Raw genomic sequence first — 18139 nt, forward strand, 5'->3', positions numbered from 1 at the left:
GCATTCTCTTTTGCTCTGATGCACTGTATAACACAACACACACCATCTAATTGCAGGCATGTTAAGATCCTCCTCATTCCAAGGGAGCTAGGCATTATTTCTCAAGAGAAGCTGGCTCTCCCCCTCAAAGTACCTTCATTATATCCTTGGAGCAGGAGTTTTGTGTGAAAGTTTAAGATCTAGGAATTGTACCTTTCCATGCATAGTATGAACTGCCAACATGCAGTCCTGTAGATGCAACTGTCTTCCATGTTTATACAAGACCCTTACATAGACAGAAATTGCAGAAGATAGTTGCAGCTTCCCCTGTTGGCAAAAACACAGCAAGGAACTAGCTAGCACAGTTGGTCTCCCCAGTATAAACTGGACCATCTGGTAAGAAAACGGGGAGCAGAAATTATGTCTGCCCAGCATCAGTGCCTGCTTAGATCAGTGTTCCTCCCTACTCCTCCAATGGGCCTGTAACTAAGCCTTATTTGAGTGAACACTGAAAACAAGACTACTCTAATATTTGGTCAGGTCAGACTAGGAGAAAAAAGACTTAGTCTCCCTCTTGGTCACTCCATCATGCGAGGATGTCATAATAAATGGATGGTTTTTTGGTCTGGCAACGAAACTGCTCTAGCTTCAGGCCAATCCTCAGAAGAACAGCTTCATCCCACCATTTTGCCATGACCTGGGAGAAGGTAAGACACAGAAAAAGAAAAGAAAAAAAAAAGCGTAAGCATCATCACATAGACGCTGTTGAAAGCCCTGCAAAACATAACTAATTTTTGTTTTCCCCAACAGCACCAAAAGGACACATGCTTTATTTACCCTTCTACCCCAGCAGGTATGGCATCAGTGCAACTGGGATAAAGGCAGCTGTAAGACTTAATCAAAAGACATGAGCCTTTCATTTACATGAGACCCTTTTCAAGGGACAACAAGGAAAGACTTGAAGTTACAGAACTGAGGAATAGGAAAATAGAGGAAGGAGTAGTGACAAATAGTGGGTACTGATGCAAGTAGATAGACAGAGAAATCTATCTCCCAGATACCTGAAAAGTCCCTCTGCCATTCAGGAGTGAGTTACTCTGAGGCAAATCTTTTTACCCACAAGTTAAAACTTTATTACCAGTACCTACCACTCCAAGTGTGTTGTGTGGAACAGCAGGAACCTGGTTATAGTGGTTCCGGACAAAGCCAGTTGGAGATTTTGTGACCCAGCATTCACAAAGAGCCAATACTCACTTGGAAGCTGATAGGAAGCCCAGCTGTAGAATATCCAATGGGGACCACAAGGCCTGGAATCCCAGTGAAGTTACCAAGCTGCATGAACCTGGGGGAAAAGCTGTCATCAGCATTCACAGAATCATCTCGGTTGGTAAAGACCTTGAAGATCCTCCAGTCCAACCATTAACCTCACCCTGACCGTTCCCAACTCCACCAGATCCCTCAGCGCTGGGTCAACCCGACTCTTCAACCCCTCCAGGGGTGGGGACTCCCCCCCTGCCCTGGGCAGCCCATTCCAACGCCCAACAACCCCTTCTGCAAAGAAATACTTCCTAAGAGCCAGTCTGACCCTGCCCTGGCACAGCTTGAGGCCATTCCCTCTTGTCCTGGTGCTTGTTCCTTGGCTCAAGAGACTCATCCCCCCTCTCTGCACCCTCCTTTCAGGGAGCTGTAGAGGGCCATGAGGTCTCCCCTCAGCCTCCTCTTCTCCAGACTAAACCCCCCCAGTTCCCTCAGCCGCTCCCCATCAGACCTGTGCTCCAGCCCCTGCACCAGCTCCGTTGCCCTTCTCTGGACACGCTCGAGTCATTCAAGTAATTCATTCCTGCCTTGGGACAGCAGCAAAGTAATTCTTTTTTGGGAGAGACAGCTAGGATCAATCCCTCCTGCTCTACAGCCTGAGCTCCTTCAGGTAGTACAGCTGGTCTCCAGCTGTTCCCAAACTTCTGCTCTGTAGTGCGAGCAGCACTCTTACCTCATGGACCGGACTGTGAAGGACAAATCACTGCTCCCAGACAAGAGGTCAGATTCAAAGATTCTTGGGGCAGTACAAGCAACACCTGTGGAGGAATCACAGAATGATTGAGACTGAAAGGGACCTCAGGAGGTCATCTTATCTAACCTTCCATCACAAGGACAATCAGCCAGAGCAGGTTGCCCCAGACAATAGCCAAATGGCTTTTGAATATCCCCAGGGATGGAGATTCCACAGCCTCTCTGGGCAACCTAATCCAGTGCTTAAAGAGCAAAGGAAGAGTCAGGCAGTGGGCAATCTTCACGGAACAGCTCAGTTAATTAAAACCACGTTAAAACCATGTTGGTGATGCAAACTCACACCCCTGGAATGCAATCAAGTCGCTAGGATTTATGAATTAAGCAGTTAGTTCTGAGCAAGAACATCTTCATACGTAAGTAGATGTTGAGTCCCTCCTGTGCTGGGTCTGCAGCTCCTGGTTGAAGTACCAAGGAGGAGTTTCTCACTGCCATGGATATAGGCAGTAAGTCTAGAAATACACAGGAAATCCATATATATACAGCAGGTTTCCTAACCAGGCTGCATCTTCTTCTAAAGACTTGAGACAAGGCAAAGTCTTTGCAAAAAAGACCTGCTCTTAAAACTCGGGGGGAGGGGGGTGGGTGGTTAATGGAGTGACTGTTCTTAAAAGGCACCACACGGCTCTCAGGGACCAGCTCTTTGGCCAAGGCTGCCAATACCTGGTGTAAGGATGCAGTTCACAGAGGTGAAGATCTCCCGCAAAAATCTCATGCTCCGAGTTCTCTGTCGATTTGCCTGCAAGCAGAGAGACTACTGTGTGACTGGGTTCATGAGACTCGTGTTCCATGACGGCAGACTTTGCCTGTTAGAACCTTTGGAAAAGAAGACAAGGTTCCTGCAGTTTGGAACCAAGATGCAGGCCAGCAGGCCAGGTGGCACATCCTTGGTGGTGCCCTACCATTCAGCATGCTTTCACAGCAGAGGCCAGTAAGGCTGGGCAATATCCTATTGTATGGAGGATATGGGAGGTTAAGAGAATCCTCTACCCCACCTTTACAATTTTGTTAGGTGCCTCCCTTCCTTTCCCACAGCATTTCCCTTACCGTAATATAATCCAGAGCTGTGAACTGGGAAGCCAAGGCCAGGTTAGCCCGAGTGTCCAAATTCTGAAAGAGAAACATCCATCATGGCTCTGTTTGCAAGAAACTGAATGTGACAGCCCAGGAGTTCTCTTCCAGGTCCATTCTCCTGTATCAACCAACAGGTGTTTTTTGTCACAGAAAAAGCAGGAGAGCCTCAGGTTTCTCACTGTCATGATGCTTGTTCTGTATCAGCCAGGACAACTACTGCCACTGATCTGAGCTGCTGCTACTTACCATTTCCCGGAAATGTTTGTTGAAGTCAGGTTGCAGGAAGTCCCTCATCTCCCCAAGAATGCAGATTGCATGTGCTACTCGCACTTCCTCCATCTCTGGAAGAAACACTTCAACTACGCTGGCTCCCTGACTCCGCAGGTATTCCACGGCTGTGTATAGAACAGGTAAAGCACAGAGAGTGTCCCTGAGTTCACCAAACTCCACCGAAGGGCTGTAAATCCCCACCCCCTTGAGAAGTTAAGAGACCCCATGGGCCATTGCAAGACGAGCATCTTCAGTGCATCGTGTGGGGTGCAGACTGCTGCAGCTGCTTCTCATGGGTAAAAGCCTGCAATCTAACTAGGTCTCAATATTCCAACGGGGCAGGGGTAGGGGCTTGCAGACAGGTTCCTAACTTACCCACTACATTTCGGGCAAGTTCATCTCCTCCCTCTAGCCCCACAGTTAACACAAAGAGTAAAGGTGGACTGACGATGCTTCTCCCAGCACTTGACATGACTGGTATTCTATCAGCATGAAGTCATTATTTAGCATCATCAGATTCCCATTCAAAGCCTCTTCTGAACTATAATGGTAGAGAAACCCAGGAGATACTCAAACCAGGTCAGCAGTACAGGTTCACTAAACCGTGATGCACTTTAGCAAGGCTGAACACCAAGACTTTGCAAAAAGTGAATCTTTTGCATTCAGAAAAGAACAGCCTTCTTTCTTTGACCCCCAAATTCTTCATAAATACCCAAGCTTGCCTATTTCACTGGCTTCTGGTGCATCTCCTAAGAAAACTCTAAACAGTGTGTAGAAGCATGAGTGTCTATGGAAATATCTGAAGAAAATCCAGTCAAACAAAGCCTGAATACTGTGAACTCTCTCAGCTCCAATGCATAGGAGGCCAACCACTATACCAGGCACTGTACAGTCTTTCTCCCCCACCCCCAAGTACTCATCAGAGTCAATTTTTCTTAGTCTAAAATCTGACAAAGCAACCCTAAAGGCACCATTTGGCTGATTACAAGGAAATTCCAGAGGACTGAATTTATCACAAAGACCTAGCCCTGTCTTTCCTACTCAACATTATGTTGTGAAACAAGTCTCTCCCTTAAGTCTTTTACCATTAAAGCTTGCAAAATAAGTATTACTGGGCACAGATCTGTCTTTATACAGATGGAGGCTTAGCACACTGGACTGCATTCTTCCATTGTAACCTGACAAGCCTACAGCCGTTGAGATTTTTAACCCTCAGCAGTCAGGATGGCTGCCCTAATACAAAGCTACTGCTGTTTGTCCAGCCAAACCTCTTCAAGCATCTGCCTTTAAGGACTACAGGCGAGATCTTTGTAACGCACACAGAAGAGGAGCACTGAATGATACCATGACATCAGACGGAATAAGAGAGTTACAGACTTTTCCTCTTTACCTTTCTCACAGATGGACAGGACTTCAGCATCACATGCCTAGAGAATAAGAGGAAAGAACTAAGTAGACTTTAGTAACTGCCCTCCTCTCCCTGGTGAGCACACTCACTAGGACTTCTGTCCTCATGGAGCTTTCCTTGTTCCTATCCATAATGGCAGTGAAACACAGCCCTCCAGGACTGCCTTAGGCCACCTGCTCCAAGAGAACAGCTTGTGTATCATATCCCTAAGGAAAAGGAAAGGTTGTCTCTTTCTAGAGGAGGATATTCCTCTGCACTGAGGCAGAGCCAGAAAGAGTCCTTGTTTTCTTCCAGGGAAGAAATCCTGAGCACATTTGTGGGGTCACATTACAATCAGTAAGTGGCACTAACTTGCAAAGCCCTGTTTCTACTCTGGAATGATAAAATACCACTCCGTGGCTACATCACTGTCACCAAATGGATACACTAATTTTCCTCACTTGATTTTAAACTAACTGCCTTTTGTAATCAGTTCAGAAGCATTGCTTCTGATAGAAAGAGCCATATGAGGAAGCATACTACCATCAACTGTGCAGTCATTACCTTTCCTCATGCCTCCAACAGACTTTTACTCAAAAGGTTGCCTCAGGAAAAAAAAAAAATAAAAATCTATCCCTGTCAATGTTTTCTCCCAGGCAATATTCTCTTCCAATTATGAGCCTAAATATGAGAAGCTCTAATGATGACAGGCAAGAGAAAAGTGAATGCACCAAGTTCCTTTAAAATCTCATTTGGCAACGCAGCAGAAAGAGAGAGGTAGAACAGGCACCTTAAAAAACGTCCAGTCCACTCCCAGTTTTAAGTCTTTCAGGTCAGGAGCACACATACCAGATAGGGTTGCTTTGGGCTGTTTTAGTCCTGCAGGGAACAAACAAGAGTTCTGGCTTTTATCTAGGATGTCTCTAGGAAGGCAGAGCACCAGAGCTCAGGGAGGGAGAGGGCTCACCTACCATATGGATAGAGTGGATCTGGTTCTGCAAGGATACTATAAACAATGGCTGCATCTGCCACCGAGGTACAGATAGGGCCTGTAAAAGAGAGAACAGTTATAAATATGTGATAAGTGGTAAATAGTACCTTCCTCCCTGCCAAGGTCTTCTGAATGCACAGATTCCCTCCCTGTTGAGGACATGGTCCCTGAGGTGGAGCACAAGTCCTCTTACCTACGCTGACTGTGGAGTAGGAGAGTGGCAAGCTGCCATGACAGCTGATGCGCCCAAACGTACCTAGAGAAAAAGAAATGAGCAGTTAGCCATCAGCAGTCACCAATAAGATCTGACCTAGATGGCCTCTGGCACACCCAGTCAGTAAGCAACACCCACTTTTACATCTGCTGTTTCAAAGCCAAAAGCCCACTCATCTTTGAGGACCCTGTTCTGCTGACCATGGTCCGTCCCATCAGTGAAACAGATGCACTCAACAAACAGTTAAAACTGTTTTCCCCGTAAGAAATTATTTATTTGAGGGGAAATACATGAAGGGACGTTTTGAAATATGCGCATTTAAATATGCAGAAGCAGCATCTATGGTACGGAGGATGGAGAAGCAGGAGCAGGATTATCAACAGCAGGAGATATCACCCCTGGGAGATCTCACTCACTTCACCAGTGAGACTCCATGCCTAACAATGGCTGCCTTCTGCAAGCACTCGTGTCACCTTTCTGACCAGTAACATTTTTATCATTGTCATCATTATCTTCCTCAGCTGAATCATGATTAATCAAGTTGATCACATGTGAAGGATGGAAAAACAGAGTAGGAGCTGAGTATCTGGTCTCAGATGAAGCAGCAGAGATCCTTCAGAATGATAAACCATTCCCAAAAGCTGGCATCTCTTCCAAGTGACAATCCTGCCTCGCCATCTTCCATGCTGTAGACACTGCCCTGTGTATTTCTCAAGTCCTCTGCACATTCTCCTTGATTACCTTAATTTTTATTGCAAAAACTGCATTTCTACTTCACGTAACACTGAGAGAAGAGGGAATGGGTACAAGCCTATTACCCGGTTCAACTTACCAGATACAAATCTGAGCAGCATCAGCCTCTCCATATAATTGGGGTGATGGCAAACCATCATGGGTGGAGATGCTTTTCACCAGCTCACTACAGATACCCAACTATGTTGGGAAAACCTCTCAGCAAAGAAGGAAGATTGAAGAGGGATGGGTGGGTAGAAAGAAAAGTAGCATGCCTGTTTTGTTTAGCATTTGACTCAAGTAAGTTAGTATGTTAGAACATCTGTTCAATAGCCAGTATTGAGAATACTTTTGCTCTGCCAGTCCAACCCACATGACTCTCAGGCTGTTACACTCCAGTTTCTCGCATCAAGTTTTGCTTGACAGGAATTGATGGACTGTGCATGTGGCATTCTGTCCGATACAGCAAACAAGACATACAAACCCCTCCATGATTAAAGATCTCTACCTTTCAGACCCACCACACCACAGAATGAAGCAGGAATCCTCACAGAGCCGCCTCCATCTGTGCCAATAGCCACTGGGCAGAGACCTACAAAAAACCCACACAATTGGCCTGTGATCAGAGAGACATTGTGTTGCCCAGTCCATTCTACCAACAGTTGTGGCCAAGGAAGCACACAGAGCTCTCTGTTCAGCTAGGAGTTCCCTCCAGCTTCTAAACCCCCTCATAAAAACTAAATGCCTGAGGTGCTTTGGCTCAGGACCTTCCTCCCACCACCCCTGAGCTCCATTTAGGACCACCTACCTGCTGCTACAGCTGCTGCTGACCCACTGGAGCTCCCACCTGTGAAGTGGTTAGGCTTGTAGGGATTCCTTGGGATCTTGTGGTACCTGAAGCAGACAGATAGTTTTGAATCTTTTCCTAGGAAGGACCCCATGCACTATAGGGCAGAAAAAGATCCAGAAACGCAGTTCAGAGATTCTGAGCTCTTAGTAAAGAGATACTGTTTAATCCCAGATAGTGCTACGTCCCTAGAATGACAGAATCACTTAATCATCTTGGTTGGAAAAGACCTTGAAGATCATACAGTCCAACCATTTACCTAACATTGACAGTTCCCAACTCTACCAGATCCCTCAGCACTGGGTCAGCCCGACTCTTCAACCCCTCCAGGGATGGGGACTCCCCCCCTGCCCTGGGCAGCCCATTCCAACGCCCAACAACCCCTTCTGCAAAGAAATACTTCCTAAGAGCCAGTCTGACCCTGCCCTGGTGCAGCTTGAGGCCATTCCCTCTTGTCCTATCACTTGTTCCTTGGTTCAAGAGACTCATCCCCCCTCTCTGCATCCTCCTTTCAGGGAGCTGTAGAGGGCCAATGAGGTCTCCCCTCAATCTCCTCTTCTCCAGATTAAAAAAAACCCCAGAAAACACAATACAAAAGACTTCTGCCTCAGAGTCCAACTTCATTAACATATGCAGGCTATCCAAAAAAAGACACTCAAAGCAGGAGAAAGGATGCCAGCGACAGCACTGTGCCATTACTGCAGGCCACAGTGCACTACTACAACTCCAAAGGGTGGAGCAGTTGTTGACCAGCAATTCTTGCAGACAAACAAGTCTGCATCCCCAGCTCTGCTCTTTATCCCAGAGCAGCAGCTCCCAAAGCCTCCAGTCTGACCACAGTCCCCAGACACGGCAGAGGCCTGCCAGGCAGCAGGGTATCCAGCCGACCTCAGCAGTGAGTAAATGCCCTGGCACGTTGTTGCAGCTGAGGGGGAGCCCCAGTTCCATCCAGCTGCACATGCACAAAGCATGGCTCTGCACATGGCTTATCAAGGCTCCGAGCACCCTACTGCTGCAGAATAGAGGCTCTCAGCTTGGCTACAGCTGGAGAATTCAGAACAGTGAAGCAAATGCCAGTGAACCTGGTTTAGCTAGGAAATAAAACCACTATGTTCTGCTGAGATGACTGTACCTTTTCTCACTGTTCTGGGCCTTTGGCCATTAATGTGACTGAGCATTAGATTACTATTTATTTGGGTTTTGTCACTTTTTTTCTACCCCTCATCCTGTAAACATTCACACCTCCAGGCCTGTAAGGCCTGGTAAAACAAGTTCATTACTCAGCAGACACCATTCTCCTCCCTTTGATTTCAGAAACCTTCAGGCTTTCATGGCTACTCTGACCCTCCAATCTACAATGCTGCTTCATACCCCCAGGGCTCTCTCTGCACAGGGTACTTCCATCAGTTTTGTTCTCACAAGCTTGCGCTCTTTTTGTTCCTTTCCCTGTCAGTTCTGGACAGACTTTTAAGTCTTTCTACACTCAGGAGGAAGAGAGGGGAAAGGGATTTTTACCTATTAGGGTTGCATCCAGTTGTTCCAGTCCCCAGTTCATGCATATTTGAGACTCCAATAATGATAGCCCCAGCCTCTCGCAGCTTCTTGGCCACAGTAGCATCTTCTGTTTCAGGCTCTGTCCCAAGATACACTGTTCCCACTCGCTGATGGTAAGGTACCTTAGCAAGAAGACACCTTATTACTCATCCTCAAACCCTGGCAAGGTAGGCAGGCACATGTGCATGCCTCATATACACACTTCACAACAGATCCCAGACATTAGGATGACCAGAGGTAAGTAAGGGCTAGGAAGCTTCACTCTTCACCTTGTCCTGTTGGTTTCTGTTAGGAGGGACACTTAACCCTTCAATATCTGGTCCTTCCTCCATGCAGAAGAGTCTTTTTAATACCATAATACAGAAGAGCAGAAACAGAATCACAGAATCATCTTGGTTGGAAAACACCTTAGAGATCATCCAGTCCAACCATTAACCTCACACTGACCATTCCCAACTCCACCAGATCCCTCAGCGCTGGGTCAACCTGACTCTTCAACCCCTCCAGGGATGGGGACTCCCCCCCTGCCCTGGGCAGCCCATTCTAATGCCCAATAACCCCTTCTGCAATTAAATACTTCCTAAGAGCCAGTAGATGGTCAAAAAGTCTGCCTCCCTGCAGCAATGCAACTGCTATGCCCAGAGGCACCTTGGCCCCACAGCACACAGGAGCTCTATTTTCCATTTTTCTACAGACAGAGCTGCAGTGCTTTGAAGCAAGGCACCAAGATTAGATGAATGCCAAAATACCAGATGGAGTAATTTTCAGGGTATGCTAAGTACTCTTCACTTCAAGGCAGCAATGGAAGAATCTGTACATAAAGAGGACTCCCACTCTATGGGTAGGTCTCTGCAGGGCCTACGACAGCGTGATGGCACTGCCAGAGTACTTCATCGTAATTGTCCAGCCACAGGCAAAACTCCTTGTGAGTGGGGATTTTCAAAGTAACTTGCATATTTCTAACACACATCCTTTAAGGTGAGGAGAGGGGGATGCTTTACCAGTGGAGCAGAGTATGTTCCTGAGAAATACAGTTATGCCTTTCATACATTCTCATTTCATCGTAAGAGGGACTGTTTCCCACACACACCCCCCTACTCCCCATGGATTAAAGAGATTGGTACAAGATATGGAACAATCTGCTGTACCCAAGATCTGTCTTTACCTGACAAAACTTGTTAATCCTACTCATTACAAACCCACACACTACCCCTTATTGCAAACATTTTCTCAGGCTGAGGAGTTGGCCTTAAAACCTTGTCACAGTGAGTTGTCCAGGTTGACCACCTGCAGCACGAACTGACATCTAGACAAGGAAACTCACTACTTTAAACTCTTCTTTCAGACACACTGGGATGCCATCCAGATAAGACAGGGTACATTTATTCCGGTAACGAGTGGTGGAGGCCTCAGCCATCTGCACAGAGAAAAAAAAAAAGTGCATGTTATATATATTTAGTTGAGCTGAAGGTCATTACCAGTATCAGAACAGATACTGAAAATGGCTTTCTCAGGCTGCTACTAAGCCAAACTATAAGTTTCTTTCTTCTTCCACCATATGCTGATGGGAAACTACTACTTGGAAGCATCTATGCTAATGGATGCAACAGAAGCACAGAAGACCCATTTTAAACATAATAATCCAGCAGGAAACAGATTGCTTTAATGCTACCTCTCTTTACAGGAAGGAAAGCAAACTTGTTTGTAGTCCTCTGCACAAGGAGGGAGGAAAATCGTCCATATTTTTCTGTGCAATATTATCAGCAGAAGAGCCTCTGCCCCTTCTAATGGATGCTACCTGCTCTTGGGGTGGCAGAGGCCCCTTTTCTACCAGAGGCAGACATTACCAGCATTATTTGCTCCTGGTCCCATTGCACTATCGCTCTGAGTGGGGGCGTGGATTTGTCGCAGTCCTCCAGCATGGCAATGATGTTCTTTGCTACCTGAGATGGCGTCAGCTTCCCACTCCTACAGGACAGGAGAAGTTGGGACCTTGTTACAAGACCCCCCACACCACACCCACACACAGGGTTTCTCTTTCATGTATCAAGACAACAGCTGTAACATCTGTAAGCGAGAACTAGGTAAGAATCTGTGTGTGGTGATGATTTCAACACAGCTGACACCATCGAGGCAGGAGACTCCCTTCCTTAAGGGAAGAATTTGCATACACAGCACACCCACAATCCTTAGAGTAGGGGCAGGAGCTAGGAGAGTTACCCAGATATTCCTGAACCACCAGATAAACGGGGAAGGACAGATGGCAGCTGAAAGCCTGAGGCTATGAAACTCCCAGCTCGGTGAGCTCATACCAAGAGGCCAGCCCCCTTTACACAGGTCTCCTGTTACAGAGAAGGGGCTCCCAGTCTTTAACAACCCACCTTTAACAAACAGGCCTTCCCTACCTCCTGGTAATAGGCTGCATTACACCACAAACACATCTATCTCTGGCTGACACAGAACTCGGGCAGTCAGGATGAACCTGTAACACCAGGTTGTAGGGTCAGCCTTTGGCTCCAAGACTGCAGTCCACTGGCAGAGGTGGCCCTTGAGGAAGAAGCTCCAGGAGCACAAGAGGATCTATCCGAGCACTCCACGCCTGGCACATGTCCCACAGGCAACCAGGAGTTACGAAACAGCCAACAGCTTGCAGAACCTCAGTCAGGGATGTGCTTCCAGCTCTTTTCAAGCTGGACATGTTTACTGGGTGAAAGCAGACTGCTCACAGGAGCACAAGCAGCTGGGGAACCAAGGGATTCTTCAGAGACCCGCAGTATGTGCAACTCGCATCATCCAGATGAACCTTCCTCTCCTTCTCATGTGTTTGGGCAAACAAGGTATGTAGAAATCTCTCCCAGAGAAGAATTACAATAAGCCAAAGGAAACAGCATTTAAATATCCTTGCAGGGCTTGTAAAAGTTGTGCCAGCTCTCCCAGTTGGCTTTCTGTTATTCTATTAGAGGGAAAGGGCTGCAGAGGGTGATGCTCAGGAGTGGTACCCCAAGGACAATCCTAACCAAGAGATGGGCTGAGAGCTCATCGAACAGTAGAAGACCACAGCAGGGGATCATGCAAGACAGGTTGTTTCCAGACCATAATTTCACCTACCTGTAGCAGTCCAGGTAGTCTTTGATCCCTTTGAAGCTAAACCCATTGCTAGCAGAATCAGACCTGCAAAGAAATAATTAAAGGGGCAACTGTGAACCACCAAAGCCACCTCTGTTTAGACATGCAGACTTCAGCATCACAGTCCAATGCAGCTTTGGGCATCCCTCTCTCCCAGTAAACCTGCTGGTCACCATTTGGACCGTTAGCCTACACATTTCAGCTCATGCTCTGTCAGGCTCCTTGCACACGTGCGAGACACCAGGTACACTAAGGGTGCCACAAAAATAAGGGGATAGTCTTGCTTACGTGTTCTAGTTGTTTTGTATTTCTACTGTGATACAACAGTCATTAAACTGTTCAAAATTTATTCCAGGTTTGCATTTGCTACTCACCGCTGCAGCTTTACAGGCTATCCAAAATATACTGGTAAACCTACTCCCAGGATCTCTGTCACAAGTTTGATCCAGAGATAGCCAGCAGCACATACAGCGTGTAGTGCAGGAGCGGGAGGAGGCACTATGCAGCACACACAAGGATACACATCAACAAACCACTTAAAAACTAGGTTGATGGCTCTAGCACATAAGAAATAGACCGTTTCTCATCACAACAGGATAAGCATAAGATCATATGAAGAGCTAGCTACTATTACTACTCCTGTGATATCTCAGAATCATCTTGTTTGGAAAAGACCTTGAAGATCCTCCAGTCCAACCATGAACCTCACCCTGACCGTTCCCAACTCCACCAGATCCCTCAGCACTGGGTCAACCCGACTCTTCAACCCCTCCAGGTATGGGGACTCCCCCCCTGCCCTGGGCAGCCCATTCCAACGCCCAACAACCCCTTCTGCAAAGAAATACTTCCTGAGAGCCAGTCTAAATATCTCCATATCATCACCCAAACTAGAAGCCAGACCCTGGAACAGGACAGCACATGGCACCATAAAGTGCTATGCAGGGCAGAGGTACAGCTCCACTAACCTGCCCTGTTATACTCAATATATCACTGGCAGAGCTGGGGAGACAAGAACCAGAAGGCTGCACTCACCCTGAACAGTGCCTGCAGAAAATACATCCCTCCTAAAGTGAAGGAGCTGAAAGTTTTTCCTTGCTCCAGCTTAAGAACTCAAGCCCGGAGCAAGCTTAGTCCTGCTAAAAGCCAAGATACATGCAGAGATCCCACTCTGAGACGTTGATGAAATGCAGCTCAGACATTTTCAGTAACTCCTGGATAGGCCCACAACTAAGAACCAAAACCAGATGGGGAGAGCATTCATAGCAGCCCAGCTGCTCCCACCTCAGCATCAGACCTCAGTAAGGCACTGAGTAACTTTTTGCCTGGAATCTAGCCGGATTTAATCAAGTATAGGCTGCAATCAAGCTGAACAGGTAATTTAACTAACAAAACCTCATTTCTTGTGGATTGTTTTCTTAATAACTTGTGTTCATTCTCTCCTCCAAATCACCTGTGTGAGATTCCTTGCAGGTCAGAAACAGCACACCTGCAAACTCACTTAAAGGGATATATGCGCTGACTAGCAACCACCAAGTGTACCTGCTCTAATAGGGCAATCAGAGCCCTGGCAAGGGCAGAATTTAGTCTCTTGCCAGTAAGCAGCTTCCCCGAAGTTTGTAGAAACTTGATGTTGCTTGTAACTTCATATGTGATTTGTAAATTGCAAAAGGAGACAGACAGCCCTATTTGTTTTGTAAAGTAGTTAGGCATGGAAAAAAGATTTTAATCCAGATTATCGACAGTAACAGCTTCCCACTAATATAATAGTGGCCAACACTCATTTTCTTCCACTCCACTCTTACACATCACACACTGACCTTGCATTCATCAGCTGCTCAATAATATCTGAAGTGCTTTTAGCCTCAGACTTGTCTTCTGTAATCTCCGCAGCAACCTCTGGGAGAAACGTGGGATCTTCATGAATGTCAAGTGAACGCATGAGAGAGAAGTTGTTCAGCCTGAAAGAGACAGAGTCACCGCTAGAGTTTGCAAGCTCTACCATGACTAATTTGTCAGAGTGTTCAGAGGGAACCTTACCCAAGAACATTTTGTTTTAGCAGTCTGCTCTCACAGCAGGGAGTTGCAACAGTTACAAGATAATCTCCCACACCTTTCCTAAAGGCAGCATCAAATCTATTCTGCTTGCTGAACAAAGCCTCCCACCTCTTGACATATGGCCAGCCAACCTCTGTAAACCAAAGCTCAGAAAGAAATGGTGAAAGTTTTCGATTCACTTTAATTAGACATATCACCCACCCACAGACTAATAAAGACAGGAATGGACAGGAAAAGAAAAGGAGAAAGTAGTATAAACCATGTGTTGAAGCACTCATCCTGTTAAAACAGGCACCTCTTCAGCCTTTTCCATGACCTTCTTCAACACGGTTTGTCTGCAACCAAATACTGCAGCACAAGTTCAGGGTTTGGAACACAAAGCAAGGAAATCAAGACCCTATCGTAGATGTCAAGGAATGATCTGCTAAGAGCAGTGACACTTGTCTGGGTTCGATTCACTCAAAAAGCCCATGCCCCAAGTAAAAATTCAAGGGTACCAATTGTGTGTAATCTTGTGTGTAATTGTGTGTAATCAACTGTGTGACATCGCAGAGTCCTGGGATCTGCACAGATGACCCATCAAATGATGGGCAAATTACATGAGCCAAGCATGAGCCTGAAGCTCCTGACACCTCTTACCTGAGTGGCACTTAGTGCAATGTACATTTGAAAGCACAGTTTCTAAACAAAAATGTGAGAGAGCAGAAAAGGATGACCTAAAAAAGTAAGTATCTTTGAAAAGAATCTATTGGAACCCCTGAACTCCATGTCTGGCCTTATTTCTCCACTACTACTATTCTACTTGTGATAAACCCAGGAGATCTGCACATCCACAAGCTCTGAAAGAAAGACTGCTCTTCAGCAAAGAACAGAAAGGCAAAGAGGCAAGGTGGTGAATTCAGCTTTTATGCTCCTGCCTGAGTGGGAAAAAAGGTTAATTTCTTCTGGTAGAGACCCACTCAAACCAGAATAGTTAAAAAAAATCTTGAAAACATCTATGAAATAATCTTGCTCACTCTCCAATCAAGTTATGCAGCTTCCCTCTTAGAAAAGGTCATTTCAGATAACTTGTGATGTGCAATGTAAGCACCTTTAAAGAAAAAAAAAACAAAAACAAAAAACACTTGGAGGGGGAGAAAAATCTCCACTCTTACCTCATTAAGAGTGGCAGTAAGCAGATCTGTCCAAAAGCCTAGAAGAAAGTAAGCAGAAACATTGGTTTGCAGTAACTTTGACCTGAACACCTTCCTCGCTAGACAAGGAATGCTGAATGTGCTCACAATTGCTGCAGGACCCTAGAGAGCATGCAATGTTATGTAGTAAAAAAGTAGCACAAATGCTTGTATTTCAGACCACAAAACTGGTCTGAAATCTTTCCCCCACCCATGCCATATTTATATAATTATAAAGAGCGTATTCTTCTGGCTCTCCTGCCTTTGCCCTTCCCCAACTCGGCTCGGAAAAGCCTGCACCCGCAGGCTGCAACACTGTTAAGAGGCATCTACATCGCTCCCATGCCTTACTTCCTTCATGTTCCATGGATTATGCAAACACTGAATGAAGGAGAAACATTATTATTTTGTTTATCCTGTTAGGATCTTTCCTGTTGCTCAACCAGCTCCTGCAGTAAACCAAGTCAGCTTGGTAAAGCATGAGAAATTTAGAGACTCCATGGTAGCAGCCAGCTGAAAACACTCTCTGAATACCTTGAATTCCCACTGTAGCAATATCAGTGGTCCCACAGAGATCAGCCTTGCTCTGGCCTGTCTTTGTAACTCAACAACGGACTTCAAAAACATGTTAAGGGGTGTACAAATACAGTACAAGTCTGAAGCAAGACTCACACTCCTAGATCCACAAAGTGATATGTTGCCTCACACATTACATAAGAATTACAGACTTTTTGAAAACATGTTGCTCCTAATCTACGCCTCATCTAAACCAGCACAATCCTGTAGGAAACTGAGAATCTCACGTTCCCCTCTCCAAGGGAGATGTCAGGAAGGGAAACAAGTGCATGGCCATGCACCAGAAGTGGCCACAAAGCAAAGGAAAAAAGGTATTCTGGTTGTTATATCCTGTAAGAAAGCCACTTGCGAGGTATTCTCACAAATAAACACAGCGCTTCACTAGCTTTCACTCCAGGCCCAGCCAGACCTCTGTAACAGTTCGCACTGCTGAAATGACTTTCGTGCCTAACCTTGACGCTATCTCAAAAGGAAAGGCCAAGCAGCAGCAGCAGCAAAATCTACCTCCTTTTGGGTGACTGATGCTGCAAGGTGCTCACTGCCGAGGGGATGCAGCACCAGCACCCTGCTCACAGCGGTCACACCTCCTTCACACCAGCTCTGGTGGGCCTGTGGGTTGATTCCTGCTGTGGAGAATCAAGCCACAGGCCTGCCAAAGCCCATGCGAGGAAGAGCTCAGGGAGAACAGCTGCCTTCAGCGCCAAAGCCCACGTGAGGAAGAGCTTGGGGAGGGCAGACGGCTGCCTTCAAGCACCAAAGCGAACACGAGGAAGAGCTCGGGGGGAACAGCTGCGTACAATGCCAAAGCCCACGCGAGGAAGAGCTTGGGGAGAACAGCTGCCTTCAGAACCAAAGCCCACGTGAGGAAGAGCTCCGGGAGGGCTGACAGCTGCCTTCTGTGCCAAAGTCCTCACGAGGAAGAGCTCTGGGAGAACAGCTGCCTTACAATGCCAAAGCCCACACGAGGAAGAGCGTGGGGGGAACAGCTGCCTTCAGCACCAAAGCCCATGTTAAGAAGAGCTTGGGGAGGGCGGATAGCTGCCTTCAGCACCAAAGCCCACGCGAGAAAGAGCTTGGAGGAAGAGCTCGGGGGGAACAGCTGCCTTCAGCATCCTCCTGAACCCCCCCCTCAGAGGGCTGCAGGACCCGGATCCCTTCCCGTCTGAGGAAAGCTGGTGGCGGCTGCATTCCAAGTTTGCTGTCGGCCCGGAGACACTCACGACACCCTCGCCCCGAGGCCAGCTCTCTCCCTCCCCACGGCATCCCACCTGGGGGTCAGGGTGAACCCCGACAGCAGGCAGAGAGCCACAACCCCCCTACGATTCCCCCAGAAAGGCGGGTTTTACCTTCCCTCCCTCGGCTATCCCCGGCAGTCCTGGCCTCGCCCGGTTTTCCCCAGAGCAGCCTCGGGTTCTCCTCCCCCGTTTACCGGCCGCCGCGGCCCCTCGCCCCCACTCACCGTGTTGGCCACATGAACGAAGAGGCGCTTTCAATCCCTCTGCTACTAGGGTTTCAGTTTCCCCAGGGAGGAGACGGCAGCAGTGCCATAGAGTTATTAACAATATACAGCACTTGAGTCCAGGTACAAGGAAAGATCTTGAGATCTCTTACCCAACTAGTTTTGTGTTTGTTTTGACATATTGTGCCCCATAATAAGGGCTGCAGTGGTGGTAGTAGCCACAGTGGCCTACTTAAGTGCAGGAAAACTGGAAAACATCTTGTTGAGAAATTATTATTATACAAGAGTAGATTATTAGAAACATTTCCAGTAGCCTAAAGCATGTCCCTGGGTCTAGTACTTATATATTTTTAAAAGTGTCTGGAGCTGAAAATTAGGCTTTCTTTTAGGCATGCAAAGTAGTAGCTTAATTATCAGATTAGGTTCCTTGTACAGGCCTTTGTAATGACTTGGGGCATTTGTGTATGCACAAGTTCCTGAATATGTTTTAATGGATTTGCTGTAACACCGGTGTCTCTGCTCTCCAGCAAGGGTAAACCAGCTCCTGCTGAAAACTGGTGTGCTTTTCCTGTAAGGCAGATGTTTGAGAAGGCCTGTTCTGGGTCAGGACCCGTTTCTGGTGGCTTCAGGGTGTAG

The 18139-nt window shown here is 46.9% G+C and overlaps 1 protein-coding gene across 1 annotated transcript; it reads right to left on the reverse strand.

The window, feature by feature from the left end:
* Positions 1 to 17546, reverse strand: LOC113476688 (fatty acid amide hydrolase-like). Its single transcript, XM_026842573.1, has 19 exons — positions 17504 to 17546; positions 15451 to 15488; positions 14059 to 14199; positions 12224 to 12286; positions 10963 to 11083; positions 10440 to 10532; positions 9077 to 9237; positions 7523 to 7608; positions 7223 to 7306; positions 5962 to 6024; positions 5749 to 5826; positions 5568 to 5656; positions 4781 to 4817; positions 3367 to 3515; positions 3094 to 3156; positions 2710 to 2785; positions 1970 to 2054; positions 1234 to 1321; positions 1 to 676 (listed from the first exon to the last, which is right to left on the reverse strand). The coding sequence occupies exons 2-19, from the start codon at positions 15453 to 15455 to the stop codon at positions 566 to 568; spliced, it is 1593 nt and encodes a 530-aa protein (XP_026698374.1). The 5' UTR covers positions 15456 to 15488; positions 17504 to 17546; the 3' UTR covers positions 1 to 565.
* Between the last annotated feature and the right edge of the window lie 593 nt (positions 17547 to 18139).

Source organism: Athene cunicularia (genome assembly GCF_003259725.1).
Source record: "Athene cunicularia isolate RWA chromosome 1 unlocalized genomic scaffold, athCun1 chr1_part1, whole genome shotgun sequence".
NCBI classification, from domain to species: Eukaryota; Metazoa; Chordata; class Aves; order Strigiformes; family Strigidae; genus Athene; species Athene cunicularia.

Excerpts from the sequence above, each read along its gene's own strand:
- LOC113476688 (XM_026842573.1), bottom strand. Across the intron at positions 10,533-10,962 it reads ACCAGGAGCAAATAATGCTG|ATGGCTGAGGCCTCCACCAC; the intron begins GTAATGTCTGCC and ends TTCTCTGTGCAG. Across the intron at positions 7,609-9,076 it reads ACTGGATGCAACCCTAATAG|GTACCACAAGATCCCAAGGA; the intron begins GTAAAAATCCCT and ends TGTCTGCTTCAG.